Here is a 15,559-nt window from a genome sequence, read left to right as displayed (position 1 = left end):
ATTAGCCCATTAGTTTAGGTTAATTGGTAGCCCACTTAGCGAACTTTTGGCCCAATTGGAGTGACCTAAATTAACCTTATATATATGCCATCTTCTTGCAACCGTTTTCTTTGGTTGTGGGAGTGTATGTGTTGAAAGAGGGAAGGGTCGAGAGAGAGAGAGAGCCGGCTAGGTGGTTGTTGGAGCGAATCCACCATTGTTGCTTCTTCTTCTTCCCATTACCACCACCATCCCTTCTCCTTTGTGGGGTTTGAGAGAGCTTGGGGCAATCCAAAGTGTAATGGAAGTTTTGGGTCGAGTTGAGGTAAATCAGTGTTCGTTTGATTGTTTTCTGAGCCCGAAATCAAGATTTATCGATGGATTTCCATGACATAAATAAAAGTGTAAGGATGATAAAATTACCAGGGGAATCTAACGTAAAAGACATCTTCCATCCCAATAGCTATAAATTTGTTTCGTTAACTGTTAAACTACTAAATTACTTTTCTTATCAAAAGTCAAACATAAATGCCTGTCACCACTTAAATGTGTGTGCATATATATACACTTGTTTAGACCTAACATATATATATTATGCACACAACTATTTACATTAATGGAAATGTGTGCAAACGAATATATTGGACAAGCAGTATAACTTTTTCGAATGGTAAAACATAAGTTTCATAAACAATTTCCGAATGAATGATGGTTAAAATTATTTCGATCACCAGCTATGTTATATTGGACTAGCATAGTTTGTTCTTAGGGAAAGGTAGGTTCTTGAGACTTGTATCCTTGAAGAACAAGCTAAAACAAGAGTAAGTTGCTGACTCGGATTACTACATTACCCGAAGTAATTTTTAATTTTCACCCACATTATTAAAAAAATCATATTATCAAAAAATATATAACATGTTTGGATAAAAGGTACAGGTTACATAGAAAAAGTGACAATTACCATGAAAATAATGGCTACAAACAACAAAAGTTGGGGAAAATACTATTTTCTTGGAAAATAATTGAAATCAAACACCAAAATATGGAAAAGTACAATATTTTATAAGTAAAAAATGAAGTAAATAAAACATATTTAATTGACAATTGTCATGCAAATAAGTTTTACACAATTCTATTGCCTAGAACTTATGAAAACTTCATTCTCGATTCAATTCTAGGAGAATTTTTATGAAAGCCTTTCATTAGCCTCTCTTCGATGGAAGTTTGATTTTCTTAGAATGTACAGACCTAAAGCAATTGATTATATTTCAATTCGTGACGATTACAAGTAGAAAGTCTGTATTTAGCCAAAAAGTAGGTTTTCCATAAGAGAACCAGGTTTAGAAAGGCTTTGTCAAGTCCATTCCATTGGGAGACGTCAAAGAAGTGAATTTATCGAAGCACATATTCTACATTTCCTATCTAAAATCAACTTTCTAGGAAATAGAAAATAAGTTTTTTATGGAAAATAATGGCTACAAACAATAAAAGTTCAGAAAAATGACTATTTTCATGGAAATAATGGCTATCAAACACCTAAAAATGGAAAAGTGGAATAAATATTGCTTAACATGCAAATAAGTTATTAGATCGCAATTCCCCCTTTCTCTGTCAGTTTACAGACTTTACTCCATCTTGGCCAATGTATCTTTAAATGTCACACTCCCAAAATAACCTTCCGAAAGTGTACTCTATTAGATTCATTAGCACCTTCAAAGCTTATTATTTGTAATAAGTACATGGGCATTGAAGCGAGTACACTTTTAAGGAGCCTATATGCCCACTAGTAGATAAAATTGTCTCCCAACCAGTTAATCTTTCGCAATTTGGCAATTAGTTCATCATAAACTGATTTTTTTTTTTTTTTTTTTTGCTCTTTACGCAGCATTGCACTCAAATATTTTTTATGAAATATTGACCAAAAAAGCCATTCTACCCTTGATGATCCGCTACCGATAAACACCACAATTCCTAGGTCTAATGTAGCTAGCCACTTTTCTCTCTATTCATAAACACACCGAGACATGTCATATTATTCTCTTCAGCCTTCCTTTTGACTATTGGAAAAAAATTAGTATATCATGTGCAAATGCTAGGTACGATATACTCTGGGTACCCCATCTTAAAGATATTTCTTAAAATGTCATTTGGATTCGTGCGATGTATCATAAAGTATCTTGAGTCATGGTTCCTGTAAAGAATGAAGATATAAAAGTAACGAATCAAAGCGAGTGGAAGTCGAAAGTGACAGCATGTGACCGCAACAAGATTGCAATTGGCTCAATGCGACCAACAAGCCATCCGGCATGTGGATGGTTGCTTTAGCACCTGTTTGAGATTTAACCCATTTTCTTGGTCCCTTTTTTCGCTCTAATTAAATTATTAATTCGAATATGAATGGTTATGAGTCAAATGAAGAAATGTAACTCTTGAGAAGTATTGCAATAAGAATCTAAAAATAGATTGATGAAATCATTTGGAAAACATAAGAGATATTTTTCTTCTACTTTTATATTCTTCTTATTGCATTTTCATTTTTTTCCCTTAAAACTTTGTGCACATTTTGTTCCAAACAATAAAAAACATAAGCCTCACTAATGGTGGCTTCTTCTTTCCTTTGTTTTTCTTGTCTTTTCTTTGCCTTTGTGACTTTCAAACACCACCATATTATTGTCCTTTGTGGTGAGAAATGGGGATATAACCATAAGTGGATTGAAGTTGTGGGTTTGTGATTTGATTGATTAGCAAGTTTGATTTCAGCCAGTAATTCCACCAATTGGAGGTTGATTCTTCAACATTTGTTCTGGCCTGAAATTGATCGAAAATTGGTCTGAAAATTGGCAAAAATAAAAAATCAGACCTGTCCAATTTTTTCAATTTTCTGACGAATTTGTTTGAGCATTTTTTGATGAAACCACTTACCTTTTGGATAACCAAAGACCACCAGCAGTTCAGCAGACCGAGGTGCACCATAGTGGGTGGTGTGTGGCGGTTGACGGATGGAGCTCCGACAGTGGCGCGTAGCGAAGCATGGGGCCTCCTCCTTCGATGGTGTCTTTAGGTAGTTTTCTCCAGACGACGAGACAGACCTTGTGGTGATGTTAGTTTCTGTTTTAGGTGCTGCTGTAAAATTTGGACGATTTTGCCCTTGCGTGTTCAGGATTCAATTTTGCACAATTGGTTGCTGGTGACTTTGGGGGTGAATAGTGAAGGTCCAAAAGTAACAAATTTGTATCTTTCGTAATTTACGGACTCAGATAGGTCCGCTTTGGTAAATTGGCTGAAACTTTTACATTATCACACTAGCAGATCATCGTGTGGGTGATCATTAGGATTGGGGGTTGTCATTGCTTGGCAACCATTTCTTGTGCTAGAAAATTTAGGAATTACCTGACCTATTTGAAGTTGATTGCAAGTTGGTAATTGATTTTATGCTGCTATTGTCATATAGTCATTCGTGAGACTACATTGCGTGAGAATTTGAATTTTTTGTTAACATACGTGTTGCATTGATTACCTTGTTAGAATACCTGGACTTGACCTGTTAAAAAATTCCCTTGATTTAAGATCATGAATCTTACAAAACTTTGGGAACTTAGAACGGTGTATATTGCGGCCGTACGATTACTTTGTATGACCTATCTGTGCATTTAGTTGTTCTATTTTCCCAAAAATGTCTTTATGTTTCGAAGTTGGTGTTTTCAATGAGAAAGGAAAATTTTCAATTTGGCAACAAAAGATGAATGCGAATTTAGTTCAACAAAAAGTTTCAAAAGCCATAGATGGAAAATTTCTCGTAAATTTGATAGAAACACAAAAGAGGAATACGATGAACTTGTTTACACTTCGATTATCTTATATTTATCTGACACTATTTTGAGAAAAGCTGGGAACTTGATTCTACAAAAGAACTTTGGAAAATGTTGGAGGACTTATATTTACTTAAGTCCACTCCTAATATGCTGTACTTGTTTGAAAGATTTTTCAGTTTTAAAATGGATCCTTCAAAAGGTCTTGACAACAATCTGTATACTTTTAACAAACTTGTTCAAGACATTGGTAACTGTGATGAAATGAAGTCTGAAACATATAAAGCAATTATCTTACTTAATTCCATGCCTCATTCATATAGAGAAGTTAAGAATGCAATTAAATATGATAGGGACACCCTAACACCCGAGATTGTCATAAACTCACTTCGGAGTAAAGAAATGGAAATTAAGGCTGAAAAAGAAGAGAAGAGGAATGGTGAGTTACACATGATAATGAGTAGGATGAAGTTTAAGCAAATGAATTTAGGTAGAGCTCAAAATAGTGGTGATTAGAGTAGTGGCTCAAGTGATGAAGGTAGTAAGAAGAAGTGTAAAGGACAAGACAAGTCTAGTAGTAGACGGTGTTATAGTTGTGGTAAGTCTGGACACTTTATTAGGGACTGCCTCAAGAAGAAGGATAAGCAGAAGGGTAATGTGAGAGGTGAGATGAATGTGGTTGAAAGGTTGAGTTATGACTGCAGTGAGGTTTATTGAGAGTAAACCTAGTTACTGCATGTGCATCTGTATGTGATCCTTCTCCATGAATGTGTGTTTGCCTAATTTGTTGCATGATGCTATGCTGCATTTCAATGTGTTTGATATGTGCATTTGCTTGAATTTGAGGCAATATGATTACTTGGTGTAATTGCTTGCATCATAGTAGGTTAGAATGCATCTGCAATGTGTTTGATGTCTTTTGGTGAGGTAGAATATAGATGCCTAGGGGTACATTGTGGTTTGTCTCGAGGATGTGGAGTGTGACATTTGGATCACGAGTGGAAAGATGATTAAGTGTCTAGAATCCTTTACTGTAAAGAGGCCCTGATCAGGTGGAGGTAAGAGAGACACTTCTATCACTTTTGTTAGGTGGAGACACATTATCAACGTAGGTTGGGAGAACTGATGTGTTGATAGAGGATTATTTGGTGGACTTAGGATCTATTGTGACCTACTAGTTAGACATGAGTTGAGTGATCAATTTAGTGAGCACGGTTGGCGATGAGAAGAGATATGTGTTTTCGAGGTGTGAGCAACACGAAATGGGATAGGATAGGTGTTGCGAGATCTTTTTGTAGGGTCATTTATGCATTTGTTGCATATGTGTTGGCCGTGTGTTTGATTAACTTGGTGTTAATCTTTAGTTCTATGTGAACGTGCTTTTGAAAAGATTTATGTGTGATATCCTATAATATATCATCATCGCATATGTATTTGCTCTTGATTGTTTACTATCAATATTTGCTTCTATTTGGGTGTTCTTGACCTTAGCACAGGTGAGTACATGGAGCAGGTATGGTATGTGTTTCAGCTAGAAAGCACGAGGTAAGGTCTATGATCCAATTTTATTGGCTACCCTGATTATGCAAGTGCTAACTGTCTGTTTTTTATTGCTTGCAGATTTATTAGGCATCAAGGTGAAAATTTGTTGGATTTTGATACCCAATAAATCTCGGGGCAAAGATATTAAATATTGTCAGACTATATTTCATAGGCCGAGGCCAATGAGTAAAATATTATCAACCAATCAATTCATATACTTGACCTGAAAACAACGTGGGCTATTAGTTACAACTTAATTGATTTTAATGTTGCCTTAGCCCAAATTCATTTATAGGAGGGCTTCCTTGTTTCTTGGCTCATTACTTTGTATCTAACTAGTCCAATTGTATTTCCTTTTGGATGGCTTAAATTTTAACCCGTTTAACTTTTTTATTGTTCTAAGTTAAAGCCTAACCCTAGCCTATTTATAAGGTTATAATTCTATTCATTTTCTTGTGTGATTTGTGCGTGAGAGTGAAGAAAATTTCACTATCCCCTTTGAAGAGAAGAAATTGGCCCCTTTGTGTCCAAAAATCGGTTGATTACTTTGTGTACTTTGTGGTCTCTTCATAACCTATCTTTGTGGTGTTTTCTTCTTGCCTTTGTAGCTACAAATCATCACCATTTTCTTGTCCGTTGTGGGTAAGATTGAAAAGCAATCGAGGTAAATATATTGGTTGTGGATCGGAGCAGGTTGGTTTGGTTGATGGTAGAGAAAGATAACATTGGATTGAGCTCAGAAAACACCGATTTGAAGATCCTTGGATCGAGCTTCCAAGATACCGACAAATATGCCAATTGATATTCTTGTCTCTCTTCCTCTGAAAATGGTGGGGCTTTTCTTCCGTTACCATTTCGGCATGAGAATTAGTAAGAGACAAGAGAAATAAAAAATGTGAAAACGATGAAGTATTTGAGTACAAAAGCTAGGATCTACCTGAGGCCCCGCTATTTAAAGTAGTGCTTCAAGGGACATGTGTCATCATTGCATGATAGTTGGGGTTTTCCCAATCTCTAACATTTCCTAGGACGCAACAACCAGAACATGGCAACTCTCATATATCAGGTTATTTGCTGTGGGATATGGTTATAACTTTCCTGTGTCAAACATCCAATGGAGTCCTAGGCCTTAGGAAAAACCTACAAGTCTCTTAGCTCTGTACTAAAATAGGCGAGCAACCACTACTGTCCTGTGGATGAGCGAGGCATGAGCTGACCTTTAGAGTACCTGGAGCTAGTTAATGGGCTCTATACCAAGACGAGTACGCCAAATACATGATAGTGACCACTACTTCCATCATTATAGGCCAATTATCACATGTGGCCAAATGGATAAGAACGAGTACAAGTACGGTTTGTTTGGTAGCTAGACAATGGCCAACTCCCTTGCCACCTATTAGACTAGGTTGACTTTTATGGTGATTGGCAAGGTCGAATTTACCTCGATTGTAGAGGGAGATAGTAGCTATTGACTCTTCTAACTGCTTTCATCCTTTCCATGATAGCTGCTAATATTTCTATCATCTAATTCAATAATTTTATTGCTGGAGAGAGAGATATTTTTCTCATTTGCTTGATTCTTCTTTCAAACAGCTGGATATGAGAGAACAATGAAGATTTTCCATTTTGTTTTAAAAATCACATTTTCGGGCCAGTTATAGGTGTGTTGATAGACCATTCCATTTCCTCTAAATCAAACATGAACGTTCCTAGCTTGGACCATGTAATATGGGTTTGATATAGGCATAAACAATGGCGGGGCGAGTTTGTCCTAGTCCACCAGTTTTGACACCTTTAGGGTTGTGATAGTCTTCTTGGAGAATCTTGATATCAACCCTCTAAAAACGAACAGATCTTTTTCAATGACCATTAAAGCGGAACATTTAGAAGAGAAAATTATAAATTAATTAAAAATAGAGGAAATACAAAGGATCTATGAAAATGAGCATAAATTTTAGCTCGATTATCAACTTTTTGTCCATGAGTACAATTCAAAAGCATTTTTTGATTCTACTCATATTTTTTAGATGAGAAATCAAACTTTCTGGGTTAAATTCCGTTGCTTAGGGGTTCGTTTTTGCATTTTTTTTGGTTTTCAGTTAGTTTAAGGGTACTTTTGTCATTTTAGTAATTTTTTTTTTCGTTCTTATTGGATTAGTTTTGTCATTTTGTAGTTTATTTGAATTGATCTATATAATTAGGAGTTTGTTTAGAATTTGTTTTGAGTCTATAAATACATCTTAGGTTGTAAAAATAGTACATTCATTTTTTGTGTTGACCTTGTTTACTGTTAGGATGATGTCAACAATAGATACCAAAACCACTCGTGTAACATAAGCAAAGGATGCTAGTCGATAATACTCTGGGTTTGGACGTGGAGATACTTTTTAAAATGAGACAAATATGTTCGGGCTCCGACAATTTACTTTGAGATCGATTATGTGATAATAACCAATCATCAACAATTTGACTAAAGCTAGATAATCTTAACTCAAGCAAAAACAAATGTATAATTAGCAAGAAAGAAGACAAATAGTAACTTCAAGCGTATTGATTTACATTTGTCTTCAAATCATGCATAGAGGAGGTATGGTGTTACAAATGAAATGGTGTCCGTTTGATAAAAATCTACATGGCCTCATTTCCTTAACCGAAGTATACAATCCTAGGCATCAATTTGAACTTTTTAGCCCATGGCGCATTTAATGCTCTTGCTAAGAACAGTTATCGTATTGCAAAAACTGATAAGACTTGACATTTTACTCATTACAAAGGTCGCATTAATCATTTCAAAAGGATTTCATACATAAATTCAAATTCCTCATGTGTGAGACGTCACTTACTATAGTTGGGCTTCGACTTTGGCTTATACCGAGCTCTGTAACTTCGGCAGACAAAATGCATTTAGCTTTAGGGCATCATTTTTAACATAGGATTGCTTCGATAGATGTGGTTCTCTGACAAAAATGGGTTAGCTAGTTCAATAATCGACCAATGGGCCTCGATGGGCTTGTCACATGGAGCCACATGTGGCGAGGCGTAACATTTTGATTGAAAGACATTTTAATTTTCCCAATTATTAGTGTATTCCAATATTTATTTGGTGGATTCCAAATGGGTATTAAGTTCGTTTGAGCGAAATTTGAGCAAACACCCATTCCTGTATTGTGAACAAGAGTCTTTTATTATTGTTCAGGTTTTCGTCCTACGTCAAGTGGTATCAAAGCGATGGCAGATGATCAGATTAACGTTGTAGAGTTGAAAATTTGCGACTCATATGCAAGAATTCGGCAATCAACTTAAGGATGTGCTAGCTGCCATAAATCTTGGAGTCGATAATCCTAGGCAATAACCACCTATCGACCTTGTTTAGGTTGTTTCTCCTGTCAATTTGGTCCGAGTTCTGGCCCTAGTTCTTTATCATGGTCATCATGATGACTATGATGGTTACAAAGTTAAGGCGAAGATTCCTATTTTCAATGGGAGTTTAGATGATGGGGCATTTCTTGATTGGTTAAATGAGTTTGAAAGGTTTTTCAAAATTATAGAGTTTAGTGAGAAATGAAAGGTTGCAATTGTGGTGTGCAAACTTAATGGAAGGGAAGGAGTATGCTGGCAAAGTATATACGATGAATATTAGATGTTAAGACAACATCCTGTAAGAGATTGGATCATGATGAAAGAATTGTTGCAGTAATGATTTCTTTATAGAGACTATATGTAGGCCTTGTATCGACAATTTTTAGATTGCAAACAAGGAAGCCATTCGGTGGTCGCCTATACCAAAGTGTTCTTGAGGCTACAATCTCATTGTGATGTAATGGAGGTTGATGATTATCAGATTGCACGGTTTGTAAGGGGATTAAAGTACATGATTTAGGATAAGATAGGGGTTCAACCCATTCATTCATTAATAGATGCTAGAGAGATGGCGTTCTGAATAGAATCATTACTTACACAGCAAACATGATGTCCTTTACCATTTAGGAAAAATTTAGATAATACAATTTAAAAGACAGCAAAAGGATCGCATCTATCTCAAACCACGACTAAACCGCATGCAATTGTAGTGGAATCAAAATGGCAGTACCAGAGAAAATCAACTATTCAGGCAGCAAATAATACTTGTGCAAAACTGGTTGTTGAGAAGTGTTACAAGTGCGAAAAAGCAAGCATAAATCAAAGAATGTCCTGATTGAAGACCTGTACATATGACAGAAACAAAGTAATGAAGATGATGAAGATCAAGAATATGTCGGAGAAGAGGGAGAGGAAGAGGAAGAATATGCAGATGAAGTTTGTGGAGAACAAGAAGGAGATTTTGTATGTAGTGCAAAAGTTCTTATGTTTACCTAAGCAAGAAGAATTAACTCAACGTAGGAAGATCTTTTATGCTAAGTGTTGAGTTCGAGATGTTGTTTGCAGTTTGATCATTGACAGTTGCAGTTGTGAGAATTTGATCACGAAGAAGCTGGTGGATCATCTGAAGTTGCCAATCGATCCACATCCAGCTCCTTATCAGATTGTATTAAGAAGTGTCAATCCATTCAAGTGTCTCAATTTTGTAAGGTACATTTGTCAAAGAAGACTTATTACAAATCAGAAGTTATTTGTGATGTTGTTGGGATTGATGCATATCATGTTCGATTGGACAAATCATGACAGATCGATATGGATGTCATAAATAAGGGTAGAGAGAATACCTTTAAGTTTAACTAGAGGGATAAAAATATTACGGTTGAACGATCATGAAGGGTACAAAAACATTCTAAAGTGGAAGAGAAAATATTCTTGGCTAGTACAAATTTAACCAGTGAAAGAGCATTTATACCTTGATGACAATTCAGCATCAAGTTATTTTGAAGTGAAAGGAAATAATGTAGGACAATTAGAAGATAAAATCATAAATCAATTAATAATGTTGTCACATTTCACCTGTTTTTGGCCCATTTATTACCTAGTCCTAAAGCTATAAATATGACTCTTGTTTGGGACAGAAGTCTGTCAATTGAACAGAAGAGAGGAGCCGTTTTATGTGAAATACTCTCCTTTGTGCTTGAGTTTCGACCTACTGCTACTCTCTTATTATTATTCTTCTTTATCTTCTCTTTTGTGGTTAATTGCAACCACTATTATTCTATCCATTGTGGGAGATATAAACAGGGCGACGAAAGTGAATAGAGGGTTGTGGGTTGAGCCTTTTGTTGGTGTCTAATATCGATTTTGTTAAACCGAGCCTGGATTGCATCAAATCGAAAATCTTGGAGCATACTTCCCCTACAAATAATGTGATTCAACACTACAATGTTGAAATCATTTTAAATTGTTGGGAAGTTTACTAGACTTTTGGATTCAAGTGCAGACTTTTATTTTTTAATATAAAGATTTCATCTTCCATTGGTCGAGCTCCAAATTTCCTCAATCAAAACTACTTTTTCCAAGGTTGTCTTTAAAGTTGTAGACACCAACAATTTTCTATGTTCTTGAAGTTAAATACTTATAATCAGTGTTCTAAAAAGTGTAAAGTGTGGTTATACTTGGAGGCCAAGCTTCAAGTTTTACGAGTCCAGGCGAGCCTATGTATAAAAAATCATTTTTTATTTTTAGTATAAATTTTTTTATCATTTTAAAAATTATTTAATAATTAAAATAATACATACCAAACATCTAAAATTATAGAGTACTATTTACAATAAGTCAAATATACAATTTTCAAAATTTTAAAATGCAAAAGTAAGACTGTTTTTCATAATTTCAACTTTCACGCTTGTTTGATTTGGACTAAAATCAAATTTTAATTTAAGTCAAAGTCGAACAATCAATATTAACCACATCTTTCATAGATCCCATAACTTTTGAACAACACATTTCAAAAATTTCTATTACAATATACTAAAAAGTCTAATTTTAATTCCCACCAAACATCCTCGTCCTACTTGAATTTTTTTAAGGTATTTTCATTTTTGACTTTTTATTGATAAAATCATTTAAAAATTTGAAACTAAAGTCAAATAATTGAGTTTTAGAAAAGTAAAAAAATAAAAAAAATTAATAAAGCGCAACTAGGCGATCAGTTTCAAGATATGGCGTTTCATCCAAGTCTCGTCTCGAGCCTAGGCGACACTTAGACAGACTTTTTAGAACACTGCTTATAATTGCAACCATGTCATTGTTTATAGATAAAGCATGTAAATTGTAATGATCATAAATTATGAGGATGAGGTCATCTGTGATGCAGTTGATATGGATGCTGGCCATGTCCTTTTACAAAGACCGTGGAAATTTGATGTTGACGCCACTTGTTAAGTTTGAGACAACACTTGCATATTATGGTTGAACAGGAAGAAGATAATCTTGTTTCCCAAACAAAGGCAATTCGAAGATATCAGTGCTATTAAAGGTGAATGGTAGCTCTTTTCTAGCGTTTTTGGGCCTGAATTTCATGAAAAAGTAAAAGAATCAAATTTTGGAATGGCACTAGTAGGTAAAGACACACCCGATGAATCATATAAAATCCCTTATAAAATTCACGCTTTTCTAAAAGAATTTTCTGATCTGTCACCCAAGAATTGCCTAACAAACTACCACCTATGTGGAATATTCAACATCAAATTGATTTAGTATCTAAATCTAGTTTACCTATCCTACCACATTACAGCATGAGTCTAGCTGATATGCCGAACTTTAATGACATTTAATTAAAAATTAGAAAATATATTAAATCGTGAGAGTATGCATCCTTGTGCAGTTAATGCTTTGCTTACTCCAAAGAAGGATAGAAATCAGAGATTGTGTTGTGAAGACAGTCGCGCGATTAATAAAATTTCTGTCAAATATCAATTTGGTGTGGTTAAATGACATGGTTTACAAATTGCGAGGCTTAGATTTTTCATCCCCCCCCCCACCCCCCCTCTCCCAAAAAAAAAAAAAACTTGATTAGAATAGCTGATATCATTAAATACATATTCGATTGAGAGATGAATGGAAAACAACATTCAAAAAAGGGCAGATTATATGAATGGCTTATGATGCCTTTTGGGTTATCAAATGCTCCAAGTACCTTATGTAGTTAAGGAATCAAGTATCTTGGCCATTCATTTGAAAATTCGTAGTAATTTATTTTAATAATATTCTTGTTTATAGTCAATGTGACGAATATCACTTGTTGCATCTTCGACAGGTATTTGTGGCTTTAAGAACTAACAAGTTGTATGTCATTATGTCAATATGAAGAAATGCAGTTTTATGACTCATCAGCTTTTATTCCTGAGATTTGTTGTCGAAGCCAATGGGATTCAAGTTAACGAATGCAATGTAAAGGCAATTTGAGAATGGCCAACCCCCCTCCGGTATGAGGAGTTCAAAGTTTCATAGCTTAGCTACTTTAATCGGCGTTTTATATGGAAAATTTAGTTTTATTATGGCTAGCTATTGCTCAAAGAAAGGTAAGTTCCATAGTGGAACGCACAAGATACAAGTTTCCAACAAATTAAACAAAGTTATGTACTACACGTCTACACATGTTCCAGCGTTGCTGAATTTTTGACAAAGTGTTAGGCATGATGTTGTCAAACGACCTCCCGGGCGATGATGAGAACCAATTTTATCAGTCAACATGAATGACTGAACGATAATTCAACATCGAATAATGGATGAACCGACCAAACGTTGCTTTACCTATTGGACGGCTAATACTCTTTGTGGCTTGTTGTTTCTTTCCATTGGGACTTAACCCTAGTCGAGCCTACTTACCATATCTTGACTTACCTTATGTTGGCCACTTGACTAATATATATATTGGTGTTTTTCTCCCTACTCTAACCTGTCCATATAGAACCCGAGAGCAACAAGAGAGACTGCCGTGTTCTTCTTCTGCCTTCTTCTTCGTGATTTGTCTTCCATGCCAATTGCTTGAGCCTTTGTGACTCTTACCTGTGTGGTATCCATCCTAAGTGTGTGGATTGAATCAACAAGCAAAAGAGGAAAGCAACCATAGGAGAAGAGAAGCCGGCGGATCGGCTGCAACCTTGATTTCCGGCCAATCCAGCCACTTTTCGGCGAAACCGAACCCATATCCAGGTTCAGCAGGCTGAGGCGCTCCCTCGGCTGTGGCGCGTGGCGGTGGCGGCGGCGCGTGGCGGCGGTTCCGGGCGAGCTTCCTTCGAGCAGTTTGCTTATTTTATTCTCCTGAACGTCCTTCGGTTTTGATGTTGAATTCGATGTTTAATGGTTAACTGAGCCCGGAAATCACTTTGAGCAGCTTAAGGAAGATCCTAACACAAAGTTTTTGAGGTAGAGTGAGATGCTTTCGTTCAAGGCATAGGAGCTGTATTGTCTCACAAGAAATGGCCGGTGGAATTTTTCAGAAAAAATGGAGATGATACTCGAAAGAATTCGACTACTTATGAACTTAATTTTTTCAGTCGTTCGAGAATATTGGGAACATTACTTAATTCTAAGATAGTTTGTTTTGTTTACCAGTCATCAAACTTTGAAGTTCATCAACGTCAAAAACCAATGAACCACTTGCATGCACTGTGGATTATGCTATCTACAAAAATTCACATTTCGATCAAAGCATAAGTCCAGCAAATAGAATAAAGTAGTTGATGCATTGAGTAGACAGCCACGATTTACATAAGATTTATTGTTTATGATGGCTTGAGAGAGTCTTAAATAAACGACGATAATTTCAGAGATTTTTGGGCCAAATGTAGAACTTCAGGCGCTACTGGTGATTAGGAATTTTTGTTGAAAGGCAATTGACTTTGTATTCCCTGCTTTCACAAGAATATTTAATTCAAGAACGAAATGTTGGAGGACCGACGTCCATGTTGGTCGTTAGATAAAAAAAATAAGCCAGATAGAAGAATGATGTTTTGGCATCCACTCAAAAAAGACGTTCGTCGATTTGTTAGACATTGCCCTATATGACAACGGGCTAAAGGCCAAGGCCAAGCATGAAATGCTGACCTTTATCTATTCCGAAGATAATTTGGAAGGATATGACCAGGGATTTTGGTATTGGACTCCCTCAGACTTAATATGGATACAATTCTATTTTTGCAATCGTTCGGTTCTCCGGAATGATGCAGTTTATTCCTTGCAAGAGAACGTCAAATAACTCTCATGTAGCTCATTTATTTTCAAGAATGTTATTCATCTTTATGGTGTTCCTACTTCTATTATTTCCAATAGCAATATCAAATTTCTAAGTGATTTCTAGAAGACACTTTGGAAGAATTTGATACTTAAAATATAGCAATATTAGTCATCCACAAACTGATGGCCAGACCAAGGTGGCTTATCGTACATGGTAACATGATGCGATGTGTTTGTAGTGATGACTCTAAGCATTTGGATGTAGCTTTAACACAAATTAAATTTGCTTTCAATAGTATGCCTAACTGTTCAACTAAAAGATAAGAAGATTAATTCATTTTAAGTATTGAAGAAAATAGGAGACAATGCCTAGAAGACTGATCTTTGTGTGGACATGAACATTTCCTATGCATTCCATGTTGACACATCTTTAAAATTATTGAACACACGAATATTCTATTCCAACAATAAGCTCGAGGTCGAGAATTATAAAATAGTTTAATCTAAAAATAAATTCATTTTATTATAATATCTATAATTACGTACAAAATATACACTAAAATTTTATGATTATATTTATTTGGTCAAAAGAAGAACGGAGAAATATATTTTTTTCATTCTTAGAGAGGGCAATTCCCAAAAGTTATCTGTGTGATGAGAGAGTCACCAGCATACAATAACTGTGCACGCTTTAAACTAGCAACAAAGTTACTTTCTCATATGGTATGGAAACTATACATACTGAGAGTCGTAATTTAGGATAACAAACTCAATAACCATTGCAGCAGTTGTGGAAGCTCCAAGCTAAGAAAATATAATCTTGTAAGCTGGGGGAAACTATATCAATGGAACATCATTAATTCGGCAAATCTATACAGTCAACATGTTAGGCAATTTTGTTGTCAAACGACCTCCTCGGGCGATGATGTAACCTCGGTTGTTTATTATCAATCGGCCTCGGCCTAATGATTGATTAGCACATCGACACAATTAACGAGACAACATAATCCATTTTCTTATGAACCGTTCGAAGTAACCTATTTTATAGTGTTGCTCACGGTTCCCGCACCATTCCTTGGAAGGCTATATTATTATTGTTGAGGCCCAATTATTTGAGTCGAGCCTTG

General features: G+C 35.6%; 1 protein-coding gene across 1 annotated transcript in view; it reads right to left on the bottom strand.

Annotated features, from left to right (window-relative positions):
* Positions 1–13,142: 13,142 nt before the first annotated feature.
* Positions 13,143–15,559, bottom strand: part of LOC111398094 — a 12,842-nt gene continuing 10,425 nt past the window's right edge. Inside the window, exons 4-6 of the mRNA XM_023025049.1 lie at positions 15,175–15,236; positions 13,322–13,489; positions 13,143–13,278 (exon numbers count right to left, since the gene is read on the bottom strand). Of these exons, the coding sequence (XP_022880817.1) occupies positions 13,143–13,278; positions 13,322–13,489; positions 15,175–15,236 (366 nt within the window). The remainder of the gene's footprint in view (positions 13,279–13,321; positions 13,490–15,174; positions 15,237–15,559) is intronic.

The sequence above is a fragment of the Olea europaea genome, chromosome 7 (genome assembly GCF_002742605.1).
Source record: "Olea europaea var. sylvestris chromosome 7, O_europaea_v1, whole genome shotgun sequence".
NCBI classification, from domain to species: Eukaryota; Viridiplantae; Streptophyta; class Magnoliopsida; order Lamiales; family Oleaceae; genus Olea; species Olea europaea.
The sequence above is the reverse complement of the archived record's forward strand: the minus strand, read 5'-3'. Positions and strand labels throughout refer to the sequence as shown.